Genomic DNA, 17,810 nt, shown 5'->3' on the forward strand with positions numbered 1-17,810 from the left:
CTTTGCTCCCATTGCCACTGCTCACATTGCCATTGCTCACATTGCCTTTGCTCACATTGCCACTGCTCACATTGCCACTGCTCACATTGCCTTTGCTCACATTGCCACTGCTCACTTTGCCACTGCTCACATTGCCACTGCTCCCATTGCCACTGCTCACATTGCCATTGCTCACATTGCCACTGCTCCCATTGCCACTGCTCACATTGCCACTGCTCACATTGCCACTGCTCCCATTGCCACTGCTCACATTGCCACTTCTCCCATTGCCACTGCTCACATTGCCACTGCTCCCATTGCCACTGCTCACATTGCCATTGCTCACATTGCCACTGCTCCCATTGCCACTGCTCACATTGCCACTGCTCACATTGCCACTGCTCACATTGCCTTTGCTCCCATTGCCTTTGCTCCCATTGCCTTTGCTCACATTGCCACTGCTCACATTGCCACTGCTCACTTTGCCACTGCTCCTGGAGCCACTCCAAGTGAAGTAACAACTAAGAAACTAAGCCCCGATGCCAAGAATGAAGGAAACTAAATATTCCCTCTTAAATTCTCTTTCCCCTATTTGGCCTTTATCCAACAATTAATAAGATAGCATATGATTTTTTATCCTTTTATTAATTTTTTTAACACTTTTATGAATTTGCACAATCTGCATCGCAGCATTGAATAGGCTCACAATCTATTGGCAGACACAGTTCTTATTCCGTACGTATTTCTATATTTGCATAAAAATGATGAAACAGAATGAAATATGGCCATAACTTCCCACTCCCTCCCCCTGCTTCATTATGCCTTACTGAAATCCTTATCATTTTCCTGCTGTCTCTCCCTAAATTCAGAGTAGGCAAGTTTTGGATCACATGCAACGTGGCCCTCATTTACACTGTGAGATGGATGGAGACAAACCTGGAAGCAGATTATGTTTGAGACAGGGAAGCAAATGGTGAGGGACAAGAACACAGAGCGGGGGCAGGAAGAGGAAGAAATTGGGAGAGAACTCTGATGTGGCACTAACCACAGGAAGACTTCCTGCATTAATTAAATATAGCAAAACCATACACATGTTTACAAAGTACATGCCACCAACTGCACAGAAGAAATCTTCCTACTTATACAAGTAGTAATGTAACTTATGCTCTATAATCCTACAACCTACATCCATATGCAGCATTAAAAATTTCAACCAGGGGGCGACACGTGTCTGTGTGGGTTTCACCCCCACAACCCAAATATTTGCAGGTTAGGTGGAATGGCCATGCTAAATTGCCCCTTAGTTGGAAAAAATAATAATTGGGTACTCTAAAAAAAAATTTTTTTTAATTCAACCAGTACTTTTCCTACAATCATTTTGTATTTGCGATTCTTAATGCTCCTTAATATAAAGAGTAACTGAAGTCATTCCAATAAATCAACATGCTGGGGCTTATCATTGATCAGAAACTGAACTGGACTAGCCATATAAATACTGTGGCTACAAGAACAGGTCAGAGGCTAGGCATCCTGCGGTAAGTAACTTACCTCCTGACTTCCCAAAGCCTGTGCACAATCTACAAGGCACAAGTCAGGAGTGTAATAGAATATTCTCCAGTTGCCTGGATGAGTGCAGCTCCAACAACACTCAAGAAGGTTGATATCAATCAAGACAAAACAGCCCGCTTGGTTGGCCCCCATTCACAAACATTCACTCTCTCCAGCACCAACATGCAGAGGTAGGAATGTATGCCATCTACAAGATGCACCAGGTTCCTTTGACAGCACCTTCCAAACACATGACCACTATCGTCTAGAAGGACAAGGACAGCAGGTACCTGGGAACACCACTACCTGTAAGTTCCCCTCCACGTTACTTCCCATTTTGGCTGGGAAATGTAGAGGCTGTTCCTTCACTGCTGCATCAAACTCCTGGAACACCCTCTCTAACAGCACTGTGGGTGTAGCTACGCCACATAAACTGCAGCACTTCAAGAAGATAGCTCACCACCACTTTCTCAAGGGAAATTTATGGGCAATAAATTCTGGCCTAGCCAGCGAATCCCACACGCCTTGAATGAATAAAACATAATCCCAGGCTCAGTTGGCAGATATTTTGTCAGTAGTTAGTTTTTATTAATTGACTCCCAATTTTATCCAATGTCTCACTGACTGAACGGTTTGATCTCTGTCTTACAGATGAAGTGACAGCAGAGACGCTGCAGCAACGTAATGCACAACTCAGGATGGGCGAGATGATAATTATTGTGGTTGTTCTAGTTATGTGGGCAGGTGGGTGTTTGCTCTGCATCTGTTTTTTTTCTTGTGTTAAGGCACTTCTGATGGTAAATGCCGAGCTGCCCGAATCCCAAATGGAAACTTGAAACAGCTGCCAGAACGGGGTTTTGCAATTTGCATAGTATGAGGAGGTTCCGATCTCCGGAAATGATGTCCCCGATTACTTGTGATGATTTTATAGTCAAGTAAATGTTTATTAAGAATGTTTTTTAAAAGCTAGGATTACACTGAAACACAAAAATGGTGTCACACCATAGATAGTAATTAAAAGCAGTTCTAAAAGATTTTTACTTAACTACCCTCGGAGTGAATCTCCCCTTTTTGTTTTCAGTGTTATATTACTTTGTGTAATGTATATATTATTCTTTTGAACCAGCCGAGTTGTTGAAATCAGCAGTAGTCTTCTTGTAAAGATAAAATAATTAAATTTTTAATTTTTAAAAATTTCTTTTTTTAATTTAGAGTGTCCAATTCGTTTTTCCAATTAAGGGACAATTTAGCATGGCCAATCCACCAACCCTGCACATCTTTGGGTTGTGGGGGCGAAACCCACGCAAACACGGGGAGAATGTGCAAACTCCACACGAACAGTGACCCAGAGCCGGGATTGAACCTGGGACCTCGGCGCCGTGAGGCTGCAGGGCTAACCCACTGCGCCACCGTGCTGCCCACGATAAACTGACTTATTGAGTAATATAAATAAATATTGTGAGTTCGTTTTACTTAATACTCAACTAGTAAAACAAAGAAACAATTGTAGAGATAACTAATTAAATTATACAATACAATACTTTGATAACTAATAACTTCTCTTTCTAGCTTTCCTATGTCGGTTCTCTCTGCACTCCTGATACACACACCTTCGGAAAGAGCGAGAAAGCTATTAATATAGGACCTGACAGTGAGACACCTAGTGTTCAATTGCCTGTACTAGCATTACATATATTGATCATGTATATTGATATACAGAGATCACGACATTCAGCATCTATCTTTCTAGATTTTTAAATCTATAGAATTCCAATATTGTTTTTTACCGCACGGTGCTCTTGTTTACCCTGGGGTGTCCTGTTCTCTAAGGCTGACAGACGCTGGGTCTTCGGGTCTGGTTTTGTTCCTACTGTTTTCTGAGAGTTCTGACCAGCTATCCTGCTGTCTTCTGGGAAACTTAAGCAGCTACCTCCTTGTATAGGCTTCAGTATTTTCTTACATGTATTCTTTCTTTAGGCGTCTTCATCGTCTCGTCCAACCTCTTTAGAAATGCTTCCTTCCCAGAATTGATTACATTTACTTCTTCACTTTAACTCTCAGGATTAAAAATAAATAAATTCACCCTGGGCAGGATTTTCCATTGGCTGATGCTGAAATCGGGAAATGCGATTGGATGGAGAATAGGTTCCGACGCCAAAATCGCAGCAGGCGCCAATTTGAGGCCAAATCGTAATCCTCCGTCACCTCGGCAGCGGCGTCATATAGTGAACACTGTATGCATATCATTAGCGAGTGAAGGAGTGCCCTGCCAGGGCCGGGGGAGAGGGAGGGTATCGGGGGAACTGGCCGAATTGCTGGGGTGAACCCCCCACAGGACTGGGGCGGTGTCCAGTCACGGGCCGCCATTACCGTGGTAATGCAAGGCAGCCAACTTGCTGCGCACCCACTGACCACCCACCTTGGCCCCAGGTCCAGCAGAGTGACACAGGCCTTTTGGATTCCCCCACCCACCATCACACCCTGTGCCACACACCCTACATCGTTTGACAACGTCTGACTCCTGCCCACGGCAGCTCTTTCCACTGACCATCTGGGTGATCCCTGCATGTGAGCTGGCTATTCCATCACACGGTCTCATTGAATCCCTGGGGTGATGGTGGTGTGGATGGTCAGCGGGGGGTGGGGGGTGGGGAGGCAGTGGGGGGGGGGGGTGGGGCGGGGTATGGGGTGCCCGGGCCACCCAAAATGTCTGTCAATTCTCCCCCACCCCTCTCTGGTCAGCCCAGACCAGCCCACCCCTCACACCCATCTGACAGAGCACCGAGGCAGGTTGTAACAGTGTGTACAGGTGTTTAATATGAACAAATATTTATCGATTTGTTCCCTAGCTCCTGTAACTAAACAGTGCCCTGCACCAGTGCCAACTTAACTGATGTCTATCTTTCTGGCCTTACAGACCCTAACGCTACGTCTATGTGGTTCCCCAGATAGTATAGCAGGGGTAGAGGCGGCCTGCTTTGATTCCTGCCCTGCGGCCTGGGTCCCCGTTGACGACCGTCTCCTGGGACAGAAGGAGGGGGGAGTCCAAGGAGCTGTGGTGTTCCGGCACCTGCCCCACGGGAGTCACCAGCACGGGGCCATCACCTCCTCCTCTCCCAGGATGCCCGATGGCCCCCGAGCTACTCCATGGGACTAGCTGCTACCCCGAGGCTCCGCTGCCATCTGCCGCTGTCCTGGAGGCCCACTCTGGTCTCGACCAGGGTCCAGACGCTCGCGGCCATGGAGCACAGAGAGTAGACCATCTCCCTCTGGGACTGGGCCTCCTCCCTCCATGTCTGCGTCACGTTGGCCAGCGCCTGGGCAATGCAGACATGGCCTGCTGTGACTGGGCCATGCTTAGGAGCACCGCTGTGATATCCCGGTGGCTCTGGCACAACCCTGCTCTGGGCCTCGGCACAGAATGCCCCAGGCCTTGGACAGGCTGATCCATAACCAAAGCCCTGGCCCTCAATGCCTCCACTGTGGATGCCACTCGTGCGGAGTTGGCCTGTGTGGCACACATTGTCAGCACCGCCTCCTGCTGCTGCACACGATTGGACTCCTACAACTGCGCCTGCAGGTACTGGGTGCTCGTCAGCAACCCCTCATGTAGTCCCTGACTCTGCGACTGCATCTCCACAATTGATGGGACTGTCCATTTCAGAAGCCCGAAACCCGTCTGGACGGCAGCCAGTCCCTGAAGTCGGCCTGCCCTCCGACTGTCCGCTCCCTCAGGTGTTCCTACCTCCACCTGTTGTACCTAATCAGATGTGTGGTGCGCACCAGAGAGTGTCACAGGAACCTCTTCATTAAAGTGCTCAACTGAGGTGAGTGACTCTGGGATGGTGGAGGGTGTTGGAGACAGCTGTGACGGGACATTTGTGTCATCCCCGGACTCGAGCTCCAGAGTCTTCTGATTCAAGGGTGGAGGGCTGGTGTCCAAGCTGCTATCGTCGCTGTTCGGCTCACGGGGGGGCTCCGGCTGTTGCACTGGCTGGTGGCGGGGGACGCCAGATGGACCCATCAGCAGCTGCTCCTGCAAGACACAAAAATGACGCATGATTAGACTGTGGCAGGGGTAGTGGTGGGGGTGAGCATGTGGGTGGGGAGTGCTGAGGGTGAGGGTGGTGTGGGTGTGGTGTAGGGAGAGTGTGGTGTTGGGGTGAGGATGGTGTGGGGGTGGTGTCAGGTGGGGGTTGGCACACGTGTCATTGGGAACCGCAACTAAGTGGGGTCTCACTTCCTTGCCTGCGACCGAGCTCCACCCCGGTGACCGTCCTTTTCCTCCGGGCCACCGGCCATATTCAGGGCCCTCTGCTCGGACATGGTGAGGGGCCGCAGGTCAGGTGGCCTCCTCCTGTCTTCTTCCACTCCCGGCAGTTGTCCGCAGCCTTCATCTGATGTGTGGGGCGGGGGGGGGTACAGAAAACGACAGTGTTAGACAGTCCCACGCATGCAACCCGGGGAGTGGGTATCTGGTGATCTCAATGGCCAGGACACCCGGCCATGGCAGCTGGTATGAGTGTTGGCATGTCGGGGTTCGCCTGGCCTCCAAGATGGGTAGGGGTTTTGGATTATGGGTGTGTGGGACGGGGATTGGTGCCAGTGGCACAGTGCTGCCTACTCAACCTGGCCGCCCTGATGAGGTCCTGCAGGTTTTTTCGGCACTGCTGTCCGGTCCGGATGGTGTTACCCACGGAGCTCACGGCCTCTGTAATCTTAGCCCAGGCACGGCGAACGGCGGCGGCTGGTAACCTCCTTTCCAGGCCGGGGTACAGTGTCATCCTCCTCTCCTCCATGGCGTCCAGGAGGGTCTCCAGCTCGGCACCCATGAGTCTCGGGGCTGCCCTGCTCGCTGCCATCTTGTTGACTGGGATGGTATGTGTGGGGAGTGAAGTGTGTATATGCGGCTGCAGCTTGTCAGCCTCCTGAGTGTCAATCGCGAATCCGGCACCATTTCTCATTAGAATTGATTGTGGCGCCAGTGCTAGGCCCTTGACAGTAGCGGAATCGGTCCAGGTGCAGCGCCAGTTTTGCTGTTGTGGAACTCCATGAATTCTGTGTCAGCGTCAACTTGGTCTGAGAAACGGAGAATCCCACCTCCTATCTTTACTTACTGACACCTTTTTTTACAACACAAACAATGCTACAAAACCACTTCATTCCGTATTTAACAGGCTTTTATCATCCAATCAAGAAATATTAATACTTTGTGTATCAAATGTATTTCACCACCCCACCACCAAAAACACGCCCGATGGAGACACGTAAAATCTAGCCCAATGTGATAAAATGAAGGTGGAGTGGCAATTTCCCCACCCTCTCCTGTCATCACATTTGAAATTTAGTGAAGGGAGTGTAGCCTTCAATCTAGCTGTTAAAATATTTTCTGAGATGCTGCCTTGGACTTTAGGCACAGGACTTGGTTAGTCGATAGACCAGACACAATCTGGTATCTGTTTAACACATGTTTATTAATACTGCATCTACACAGGTTACAGAATAGGTATGTTGCTCCTAGGCGTTGGGCGGGGTTCTCCCTTCTGGGGACTAAGTGCCCACTCCCACCAGAAAACGGGTGAGAATCACTCAGGACTTTTTCCTCGAAGGTCCGGGGTGATTCTCCGTTTTCCAGGGGCTAGCAGAGCCTCGGCGTGTGTCCTGCAGCTCTGGCCGCCAGCGGGGCCCTGCTAGCCAGACTGCATGGCCGCGCATGCGCACGGCGGGCGCAAGCGGGCGGCCCACCTCGACGCGGGCACTGCTGACATGGCAGAGCCACACAGCGGGCCCGTGCGGAAGAAGGCCTGTCCCTCCCAGATCGCGATGACTCGCCGATCGGTGGCTCCTGAGCGCGGGCCTGGCCACCGCTGAGGCCCCCCCCCCCCGGAGTCAGTCACCTCCCGTCCTCCACCAGGACCGCCACCGTGGCCACGGGTCCCAGCTCCCGCCGGGTGGTATCACATGTAAACCACGCCGGTGTGAGTTTGGCCGGTCGACCGCGGAGAATCGCCGCGGGGGTCTGTTCCAATGGCCCCGACCGGCGCCGTGTCGACCACGTGTGCGGGACTGGCAGGTCCGCGGAGAATTGCAGAAGCGCCGTCGTGCCGGATTTCTGGCGTGAACGACTATTCTCCGCCCCTGCGCCGGGCGCGATTCCGGAGCGGAGGGTCGGAGAATCCCGTCCATGGTGTTCCAACATCGAGAGAGAGAAACACACAAGAGTCGAAAACCTGGCTGACTGATGTCAGTAGTACATCACCATCTATGTCGTGAACATGAGAAATTAGAGATTTTAGTGTTTATCATCTATATAAAAATGAATTATGTGGACTGAATGATGTAGTTCCTATATTCTAACATACTGGATAAAATTAAGTAGAATATCAAAACCATGGAACCAGACAGATTTCATTTCATAATGGGATGCCACAGAGCACAGGGAGATTCTTCCATCCTGCCTGCCGCGAGAATGCCACGGGCGAGAGGCGGACAATGGAGAACTCCATTGACTCGGGCAGGATTCTCCGATCGCCGGGCGGATGCAGCCGGTGAATCCCGCCCTAAGGAAAAACATTTGAGCAATTTTATGAGGAATATACTAATACAATTTTATTTTTGCGTTGCTGTACATAATTCAACAGCTATCTGCTGATGTCTTAAAAGAGCATATCACCTCAGTTATACTGTAGCGGCAGCAAAGCAAATTTGCCATATCTATAACAAACAAATACATTACATCCAGAAAAATACTTTACATCCAGACATAGGAACAGCTTCTTCCCAACAGCTATAAGACTCCTCAACGACTCCCCCTCGGACTGATCTGTTCCCTCTAAGAACAGTATTCACGACGCCCTATGCTGCTCTTGCTCATGTATTTGCTTTGTATGGCCCCTTGTTCCGCACTCTAACCAATCACTGTTTGTCGATGTACCATTTTTCAATGTACTCTGTCGATTATTCTTTTGTTTACTATGTACGTACTTTTCACTGTATGTACTTTTCACTGTACTTCGGGACATGTGACAATAAATCAAATCAAATCAAATCAATAAAATTCAAAATTCAAAAGACATACAGATATTGATCTAAAACGTTTCATGACCTCAGGATGCTCCAAAGAACTTTACAGCCAATGAAGTACTTTTAAAATCTTGTCATTGTTATAACGTAGGAAAGATGGCAGCTAATTTACATACAGCAAAGTCCAACGACACAAGATCCAGATAATTTGTTTCTTTAGTGACGAGGCTGGGATCAATCCTCTGCTCCTCTTTGAAATAGTGCCCTGAGAGGGCAGGGGACTGTGCTTAAGTCTCATCTGAAAGACGACACCTCCAGCAGTGTAGCCCTCCGTCAATTCTGCACAGGAGTGTCAGCCTAGATTTTGTGCTCAAGGTTCAAGAGTGAGACTTAAACCCAGAAACCTTTGCGTATTCAAGAATTAGCAAAAGTTGACCAATCGACATGGTAAGTAAATGCTAAAGAATGCTAAAGAATATAGACTGACATGTAGCTCTGTTGGTTTCTTGGGGGTGTTCTCGTTTTGGTTTTGCTATTCATATGCATTGCTACTTATTGAGCTCGTTTTTGTCTGTTTGCCAGGTGTGATAGCTTTATTTTGTAGGCAATATGATATCATCAAGGACAATGAACCTAACAACAATAAGGACAAAGCCAAGAGTTCTTCAGAGTACAGCACACCAGAGCACCCAAAAGGGGGGCTACTACGTAACAAGGTAAGAGAAATCATTGGCTGACGTACAAGCAAAATCTATGTTTAAATCCTGTAATACACAGTGGCAAAGAAACCATATCAACAACTCAATACACCATTAGCATCAATGTATGTGCCTTGGACAAATGAACTATTTTATTTTGTTACTGTGATATCAGCTTCTACAACTTATCTATCTTTAGGCATATGTGTGTGCCTATGTGTCAGCCATTTCTGGCTCCTCACTCTCTTACTCGCCTCCTGTTGAGTCCTACATTAGACAGATTTCAATGCCTGTCGAAATCTGCTTCCACAGGAAGGTGCTTTCTCAAAGGAAACTGGTGGCTCAAGGCAAAATCAGGTCGATGGTAGTAATGAAGAACAAAGTGCCGGATTCTCCGCCGGCAGGATTCTCCGTTGTGCCGGCAGCGCACCCATGCCCGTGGGTTTCTCGGTAACGTGAAGTGGCCACAATGGGAAATCCCATTGGCAGGTGGCAGGAACAGAGAATCCCACTGCCGACGAGGGCCGCCGCCCAGAAAAACACGTCTGGCGGACCGGAGAATCCCGCCTAAGTGTTTATTGTCAACTAACAAGGGAAACTTACTTACAGGCAGAGAGGGCTGGATTCTCTGATTTTGTGGCTATGCCCGGAGGAAGCGCCTGATCTTACGACCAAAAAGACGGCAGTGCCCCCGCACCAATGCTCCGCCCGGTGGGGGGCTAGCAGCCGCGCCGGCTTCACCTGCAGATACAGACGCAGAATGGCCGGGTCCGTGGCCGCGCTTACGTATGGCAGCAGCCTGTGGCTGCCGCGCCGTACAAATGGAGCTGACCACGTGCGGACACGACCTGCCTCCCTGTAGCTCCCCTCGCCACCGCCCAGACCACCCCCCACCAGTTCCCCCAGCTCCCACCAGAGTCCCCCTGCCAGCGGAATGGCTCCCCCCCCGATCTGTCACGCCGCTGGACACAGTCCGCAACCACCATGCCAGGTTCACGAAAGTTGAGAGGACACGTGACCCACGCCATCGGGAAGTCGGCCCATTGGGGGCGGGCATCAGGGACGGCCTCAGTTGACGTCCTGAGGCCGTTCCAAAGGCATGCGACTTACTCAGTGGTTACGCCATTTTTGAGATGGCGGAGCCTCCAAAAACCGTGCGTTCCAGATACCGGCGTAAAGACGGATTCTCCTGCTGATCGCTGAACGCGATTTCAGCGTCGGCATTCGGAGAACCCTGCCGATTAGGCAGGATTTTCTGATTTTGTGTGGCTATGCCCAGAGGAAGCGTCTGGTCTTACAACCAAAAAGTCGGCGCCGCCCCCACATCAATGCTCCACCCGGTGGGGGGCTAGCAGCCGCACCACGTAAAGCCCTTACCTGCCGATACAGATGCAGAATGGCCAGGTCCGTGGTCGTGCTTGCGCATGTCGCCGACCTGTGGCGGCTACGCCGTACAACATGGCGTGGTCATCTGTGGACCCGGCCTGCCAGATAGTACCCCCCTGTAATCCCCTCGCCATCCCCGGACCACCCCACACCAGGCCCCCCAGCCTCCGCCGAAGCCCCCTTGCCAACAGAATGTCTTCTCCTCCTCTGACTGTGGAGGCGCTGGACACAGTCCACAGCCGCCATGCCCGGTTCACGAAGGTTGAGAGGACACATGTCCCACGCCGTCGGGAAGTTGGCCCATCGGCTGTCCTGAGGCCGTCCCAATGGCGTGCAGAGTACACCATTTTTAAAGGGGGGGGAAGGATGTGGCAGCATGGGCGGTGCATCCGAAAAGCAGCGCCGCCCCCGATTTTGGTGTAAAAACGGATTCGCCGGCTGATCGGCGAAGGCGATTTCGTCATTGGCAATCATAGATTCCCACCCAGAGTCTCTAATATAGCTGTTAACGCTCTGGCTCCTGGGTTCACTCTGACTAGAGCCCCGCTCCCCGGGACTCGCACTGATCCCTCATTGGTTGGTTGTGGTTCCCGTGCTCCCACAGTATAGAGCCAGTCATGTGGGCCACGAGGGCACGCCCCTTCAAGAGACCATGCTGCCACACCCCTTCCCCGCCTTAAGTCCCTCAATTAACATATATACAAACAGGCTATATATAATAATTATATACAATATAAGATTGAACAATACAAGGGACGAATGTTCAAACAGTCCATCAGAGCGTTAATCTATCAGGAGATTTCCTGAGTTTCGAGGACTGTCTTAATTCCCCCAACTGGGTCCTCCACCTGGGAGATAATGATGTCATCACTCACAGCAGATTGTTCCTGAGGGTCCACCAATCCCACAGAGGTTATTCCCTTCTGAACTTGCTCCTGGATCAACGATGGGGCCTCCTCGAGACATCTGAATCCCCTTTGTTCCGGCTCTACCACAGGATCACTGGTGCTGGCTGCCAGCCGCAACTCTTCCGAGATTGGCATTGTGGCCCCCCGGCTTCTCACGTGCTCTATGTGTTTCCTTACTGTCTTGCCACCCAAGTCCACTACATATGAAACTGGCCTGACTTAGACACAATCTGGCCTGGTAATGATAGTGGTCCTGAGGCAAAGTTTATGACAAGGACCAGGTCCCCTCCTTGGAAAGATCTTTTTGTGAAGTGTTTTACTTCCGCTGAGAGCCCTGTCGTGCCTTCACCCTCTCCGCCAAATTTGGGAAGACCAAATCCAAACGGGTCCTTACACGACAGCACATCAGTAGTTTTGCCGGTGTGACGGGGGCAATTTGGGCGGGGGGGGGGGGGGGGGGGGTGCGGGGTCGGCTTGTAGGATAAAAGAAAATTGGCCAACCTAAAATGTGGTGGTCAGCTGGATTGCTTCTTTATAGCTGCCTTGAAAGTTTGCACAGCTCTCCCCATTTGCCTGTTTGAGGCAGGGTGATTGGGGGTTGTCCTGGTAATGCTGAGTGCCATTCGTTCTGACAAAATGCTGAAAGGCCTCACCGGTGAAGGGGGTGCCGTTTTCTGACACTATTACTTCAGGGGGGCCGTGCATGACAAACACCTGCCTCAAAGCCGCCAAGGTCGATGGTCCCTTGAACTTCCAACCACTTTGAATCGGCGTCAGCCAAAACAAGGAGTATCTTGTCCTTGAAAACGTCGTCCACACATACCCTTGGCCATGGGTGTCCAAGCCACTCCCAAGGATGGAGGTTGGATGCAGGGAGCGGTGTCTGCTGTGCCTGGCAAGAGTCACACTGTAGCACTATGTTATCAATGTCCTTGTCTATGCCAGGCTACGAGGTATAGCTAGGAGTGAGCATTTTCATCTATGTCTGGCCCAGATAGTAATTCTTGCAACAAGCGCTCTCAGGCTAGGGGTCTCAATACCACTCGGGAACCCCAAAGCATGACTCCAGCCTCAGAACTGAGTTTGTCCTTATGAGTGAGGTACACAATTAATTGGTCTGATTTGTTGTGGTGCCACCTGGATAGATCATGAGTTTTACTTTGGACAGGACTGGGTCCCAGTATATCGAATTCTTTGTCTGGCCAGCAAAACTGACATGAAGAAGTTCAATGCTAACATGATTTCTTGCGGTACCGCGGGCTACTAGGTTCTTTGGAAGTGGGAGCCGACTCAATGCATCAGCAATGGAAATCTGTGTACCTATCCCATGCTGAAAGATGTAGTCATAGGCCACCAGCAACAAAGCCCACCATTGTGCTCTGGCAGAGGTGATTGGTGGCATCGGCTTATCCTCACCAAGGAGACCTAGCAGGGGGCTCGTGCTCCTTTATTATTGTAAAACATAGGCCATAAACATACTGGTGAAATGTAGATTACAGCAAGGTCTTGCTTCTCAATTTTCACATATTTACGCTCAGCATTATGAAATGTTCTTGAGGCAAATGCAATTCGCCTCACTGAGCCATCCTTTATTGTTTGGAATAGAACTGCCCCTGTCACATACAGTGAAGCATCGCAGGTCAGAATGATGGGTATTCTCGGGTCAAAATGAACCAGTCGGCTTGAAGATTGCAAAACCTGCTTAACGTGTTGGAAAGCTGGGTGCTGTGGTTCCTTCCAGTGCCATCGCTGATGTTTCCTAGAGCTCATGCTCTGATGCCAATGCCGTTGCAAGATTGGGAATAAAACGGCCATAATTGTTTAACATGCATAAGAATAATTTTAATTCAGCCACATTCCTATGTACGAGGACACTTCTCTTACAGCTCTTACCTTGTTTTCAAGTGGGTGTGGACCCTTTGAGTCTACTTTGAAAACTAGGTAAGAGACTTGACTGGCATGGAAAGCGCACATTTCACACTTGGGTCAGATTCCCACATCTTGGAATCTTCTTAATACCGTCTCTAAACTTGCGAGGTGCTTCTCATTTGATGTTCCTGTGATTAGGATGTCATCTAGGAATGCCTTGAAGGAGATTCTCCATTGTGCGCCAGAATATCACACGGGTCAAGGAGATGCCAGAAGGAAATCTGTGTATTGAAACCAGCCTTTGTGCATGTTAATTATCGGAAACTTTCAGGAATGTTCATCCAGCTCCAGTTGACTGGTAAACATGACTGAGGTTGAGTTTGGTATTTGTGAGGCCCCCCACCAACTTCGCATAATATCTTCAATTCATAGAATTGGATATTTATATTTATCTACTTGGGTGGCCTGGTTGATTGTAAGCTTGTAGTCCCCACATATCTTAATGGAGCGGTCGGCTTTAGTACAGGAACGATGGTGGCTGCCCACTCTGTAAACTGCATGTGTATGATGATTCCCAATTCTTCCAGATGTTTACGTTTAGCTTCCACGTTTTGGCGCAAGGCATAAAGGATCGGTCTTGCTCTAAAAAACTTGGGTGTTGAGTCTGGGTTGATTTAAATCTTCGCCTTTACTCCCTTTATTTGACCCAACTTGTTCTGCGACACTTCTTTGTGTCTCTTCAAGGTTTCCTGAAAGATACTGTCGAGATTTTAAAAATTTCCAACTAGTTTCACTTGATTTGGTGCAATTTTAGGATCTTCCCCCCCTATGTATCGCAAACTTGACTGAACACCTCCTCAAAAATATTTAAACACTTTCTCGCCCACAACTGTAGACGGTCCCCCAGTGTTGACCTCCATATTTAGTGGTCTTCCATTTACTGTGAGGCCGATCTCAATTGGGATCATTTTGGTCACTCTCACCACATTCAATTCGTATGTTTCAGATTCCTCATATAAATTCCTCTCCACTAGGGCATCACGGTGGTGCAGTGATTAGCACTGCTGCCTCATGGGGCCAAGACGCTGGGTTCGATCTCAGCCCCGGATCACTGTCCGTGTGGAGATTGCACATTCTCCCCTTGTCTGCGTGGGTCTCACAACCCAAAGATGTGCAGGGTAGGTGGATTGGCCACACTAAATTGCCCCATAATTGGAAAAAAAAAAGAATTGGGTACATTAAATTAAAAATATATTCTTCTCTACTTTGTTCACTGGTGCAGTTGTTTGCTCGATTCAGCCAGAAGCTTATTTTTTACACTCATGTTGTTAATACCGATCCTAAATGATCATGTAGCATATCGCCCAGTGCTGCACCAAACTCGCAATGCTTGGTCATTTGCCTGAGTCTAGCAACGAAACCAGAGATGGTCCCTCTTGGGTCCCTGGCAGCTGAATTGATCTTGTATTGCTGTAGTATGATCGAGGGTCTGGGACGTAAATGCTCCTTGACCAGCTTCACCAACTGGTCAAATGATTTTGAGTCAGGAGCTTCTGGGGATATCAAACTTCTTATAAGGTTGTTGGTTGTTGGCCCACAAATTGTTAATAGGATAACTTTTTATCTATCCTGCCCCATTATTTCATTTGCTGTGAAGAAGTAAGTGAGCCGCTCAATATACTTTGACGCCTTATCGAGTGGATCTAACTTCCCAATCATGGGCATCTTTCACTCACCTTTCTTTGGTATCATCGTGCTTTCCGACTCTGTGTTCGTCATGGAAGCTTTCCTTACCCCCTCGAGTTCAATGAGTGCGGGCTTGTGATTGATCCGGTTTATACTCGTCACCAAAGTGGTGGCTCGAGGCAATACCAGGTATATGGTACTAACAATGAATTAAGGGCGGGATTCTCTGTCCTGTCAACCTGTCAATGAAGTTTCCCATTGTGGGCAGCCCTGCGCCGCCGGGAAATCCACGGGCGCGGGTTGGCAACGAACAAGGTAACTTCTGTACAGGCAACAGAGTCACTAATATAGGTGTTAACACTCTGGGCGGGGTTCTCCGTTCCGGCAGCCGACCAATGAGATTTCCTATTGTGTCCACACCATGCCATCGGGAAACTCACTGGCATGGGTGTGCTGCCCGTGGAGGATCCCGCTGATGGATAATACCGCAGTCTGTCTCCTGGGTTCACTCTGATTAGAACCCTGCTCCCCAGGACCCGCGCTGATCCCTCATTCGTTGTGCCTCCTGCCAATCACGTGGACCATGAGGGCACACCTTAAAGGGGCCACGTTATACCAGAAACATAATACTTTTTGTTGCAAAGCAGCGGGGAGGCCAAAGGGCCCTGAATGAGGCAAACCCAATGTTTCAAATGACTTGTATAATGCTGTAGTAATAATCACTTTATCATCACACCGACGTGCAAGTTTAATGAAAATGCCTTGAGGATGACAAAAAGCAATATGATAGTTTGCAGTGTTTTCTGCAGTGCAATCAATAAACTCGCTCTGTGGCATTCAATGAATAACTTGAAAGCAGACAAACTTCAATGCACCTTTGAATAGAATTATAGGAACAGCTGATCCTATCTAGGGTCACTTGTTGTATCTCTGAGTGCACAGAATACTGCCTGCGCTCGATCAGTAGGGGTCAAGAATATTCCACTTTCAGGTTAATACAAACATTTTAAAAACAAATATTCATGAATTGTTAACACAGTCACTCTGTCCAATTACCATCATGGGTGGTATTGGATTGAACAACCGCTACGGTGAGGAAGAAGAAAGTGTAATAGAGGTCAACTCTGTCAGACCTCATTCTTTTTATAAGACCTTATTCTGTTCATCTGCTCAGCAATTTCTTTTTCCTCTGGCTTCTCTATTGCACCATCCCCTGTACACAATACCCCCGTACCCCCTCACCACCTGCACCCTCCAAACTGCTCACTTTCTCCTCATTTCCATGAAGGCTTCATTAGATTAATTTCCTCCCTGAAACAAGGCACCTGCCCCCTCAACCTACTACCAACCAGCTTCTGAATGGCCAATTTTCCTCATACTTACTGACATTTCCCTTTCCGCAGGCATCACTCCTATTCCTTTTGAAAGCAGCAGCATCACTTACCTCCTCAAAAGCCTATCTTTTAGCCACTATCCTCAAAGGTCAACAGATCCGGTGACGTCATGTGAGAACAAGTCACACGAAAGGTGGCTCCCGCCAGGGTCTCTGATTTTTGATCCCTTTTGCCTCTTTTTTGGGGATTTTTGTGTCCAAACCCAGGTAGCTGGTGTGGTGATGTGCATCAATGTAAATGCATGTAGGCTAGCTAGACACTAGAGGGAGCACCAGAAACATCACACACACACACACACACTCAACCAATAGATCAGTTAGATAGGACATGACCAATGGACATTCACGATACACACAAAGGTGACACGACCACAGGGGGGTATTACACTAACCCATATATAAAGGACACCACACACATGATCTGCCTCTTTCCAGTGGAGACAGTCAGTGAGAACAGACACAGGGTTGAATCAATATTACACCCACCACGTGGATTGCAGCAACTGGTTAGTCAGTCTGGGTAGCTATAGTAGGATTAGCAGTAGTGTCGAACCCGAGTAATAGAAGTGTAAATAGTTTAATAAAGTGTTGAAGTTATCTCAACGTCTGAACCTTCCTTTTTCAAGTGCACCACAAGGAAGCCACTTATGTTACACCTACAACATAACAAATCATGGTACCAGGACTGAACTGTTTCAATCCACATAGCCATACCTCAGTGTACAGTGACAACCAGCAACGATACCCAGGCAAGATGTTCGAGATCCGGGTTCCGCAGCAGCTCCAGTGCCACGGCGATCTCCGCGAAAACTGGCGGGTATTCCGGCAAATGTTTGAATTCTTCCTTGTAGCAGCCGAACTAGAAGATCTGGCCGATGCTGAAGAGACAGAGCTTCTCCTCACCATCGCCGGTGCCAGAGCAGTAGAGATCTTTTAAAAATGCAAGTTCTCCAAGGGGCAAAACAGGAGCGACTTTCAGGCAGTCCTGGACAAATTTGGCAAATACTGTGAGAAAAACACACTCCAACCAGCAAGAAAAGGTAAGAGAAGCGCCTTTACTCACCACGAGGTCGAGATCCCAGAGCAGAGAACAGTTTTGATCGGCGGCCATCTTTCTAAAGGGATGGCACTTGCGCAGTTACGAGACGCCGCGCATGCGCAATCACGAAAATGGCCCCCGGTACAGGAACAGCAATTTGCACATGGACAAACACTTCCTACGCGCTACGTCACATGCGTCATGACGTCAGAGGCCCTGGACCACACCCATTTAAAGGGGAAACGTCCCAAATCAAAGAAAAAATCTTTTAAAGCCGTAAA

General features: G+C 49.1%; 1 protein-coding gene across 3 annotated transcripts in view; it reads left to right on the forward strand.

The window, feature by feature from the left end:
• The window catches only part of fndc5a (fibronectin type III domain containing 5a), a 248,256-nt gene that overhangs the window by 171,050 nt on the left and 59,396 nt on the right, over positions 1-17,810 (forward strand). For all 3 annotated transcript variants that reach the window (XR_011944774.1, XM_072501097.1, XM_072501096.1), the window contains exons 4-5: positions 2,179-2,271; positions 9,133-9,266. Coding sequence is in view for 2 of the 3 variants with exons in the window: in XM_072501097.1 (XP_072357198.1) it covers positions 2,179-2,271; positions 9,133-9,266 (227 nt within the window). In the remaining variant the exon portion in view is untranslated. The remainder of the gene's footprint in view (positions 1-2,178; positions 2,272-9,132; positions 9,267-17,810) is intronic.

Source organism: Scyliorhinus torazame, chromosome 1 (genome assembly GCF_047496885.1).
Source record: "Scyliorhinus torazame isolate Kashiwa2021f chromosome 1, sScyTor2.1, whole genome shotgun sequence".
In the NCBI taxonomy this organism is placed as follows: Eukaryota; Metazoa; Chordata; class Chondrichthyes; order Carcharhiniformes; family Scyliorhinidae; genus Scyliorhinus; species Scyliorhinus torazame.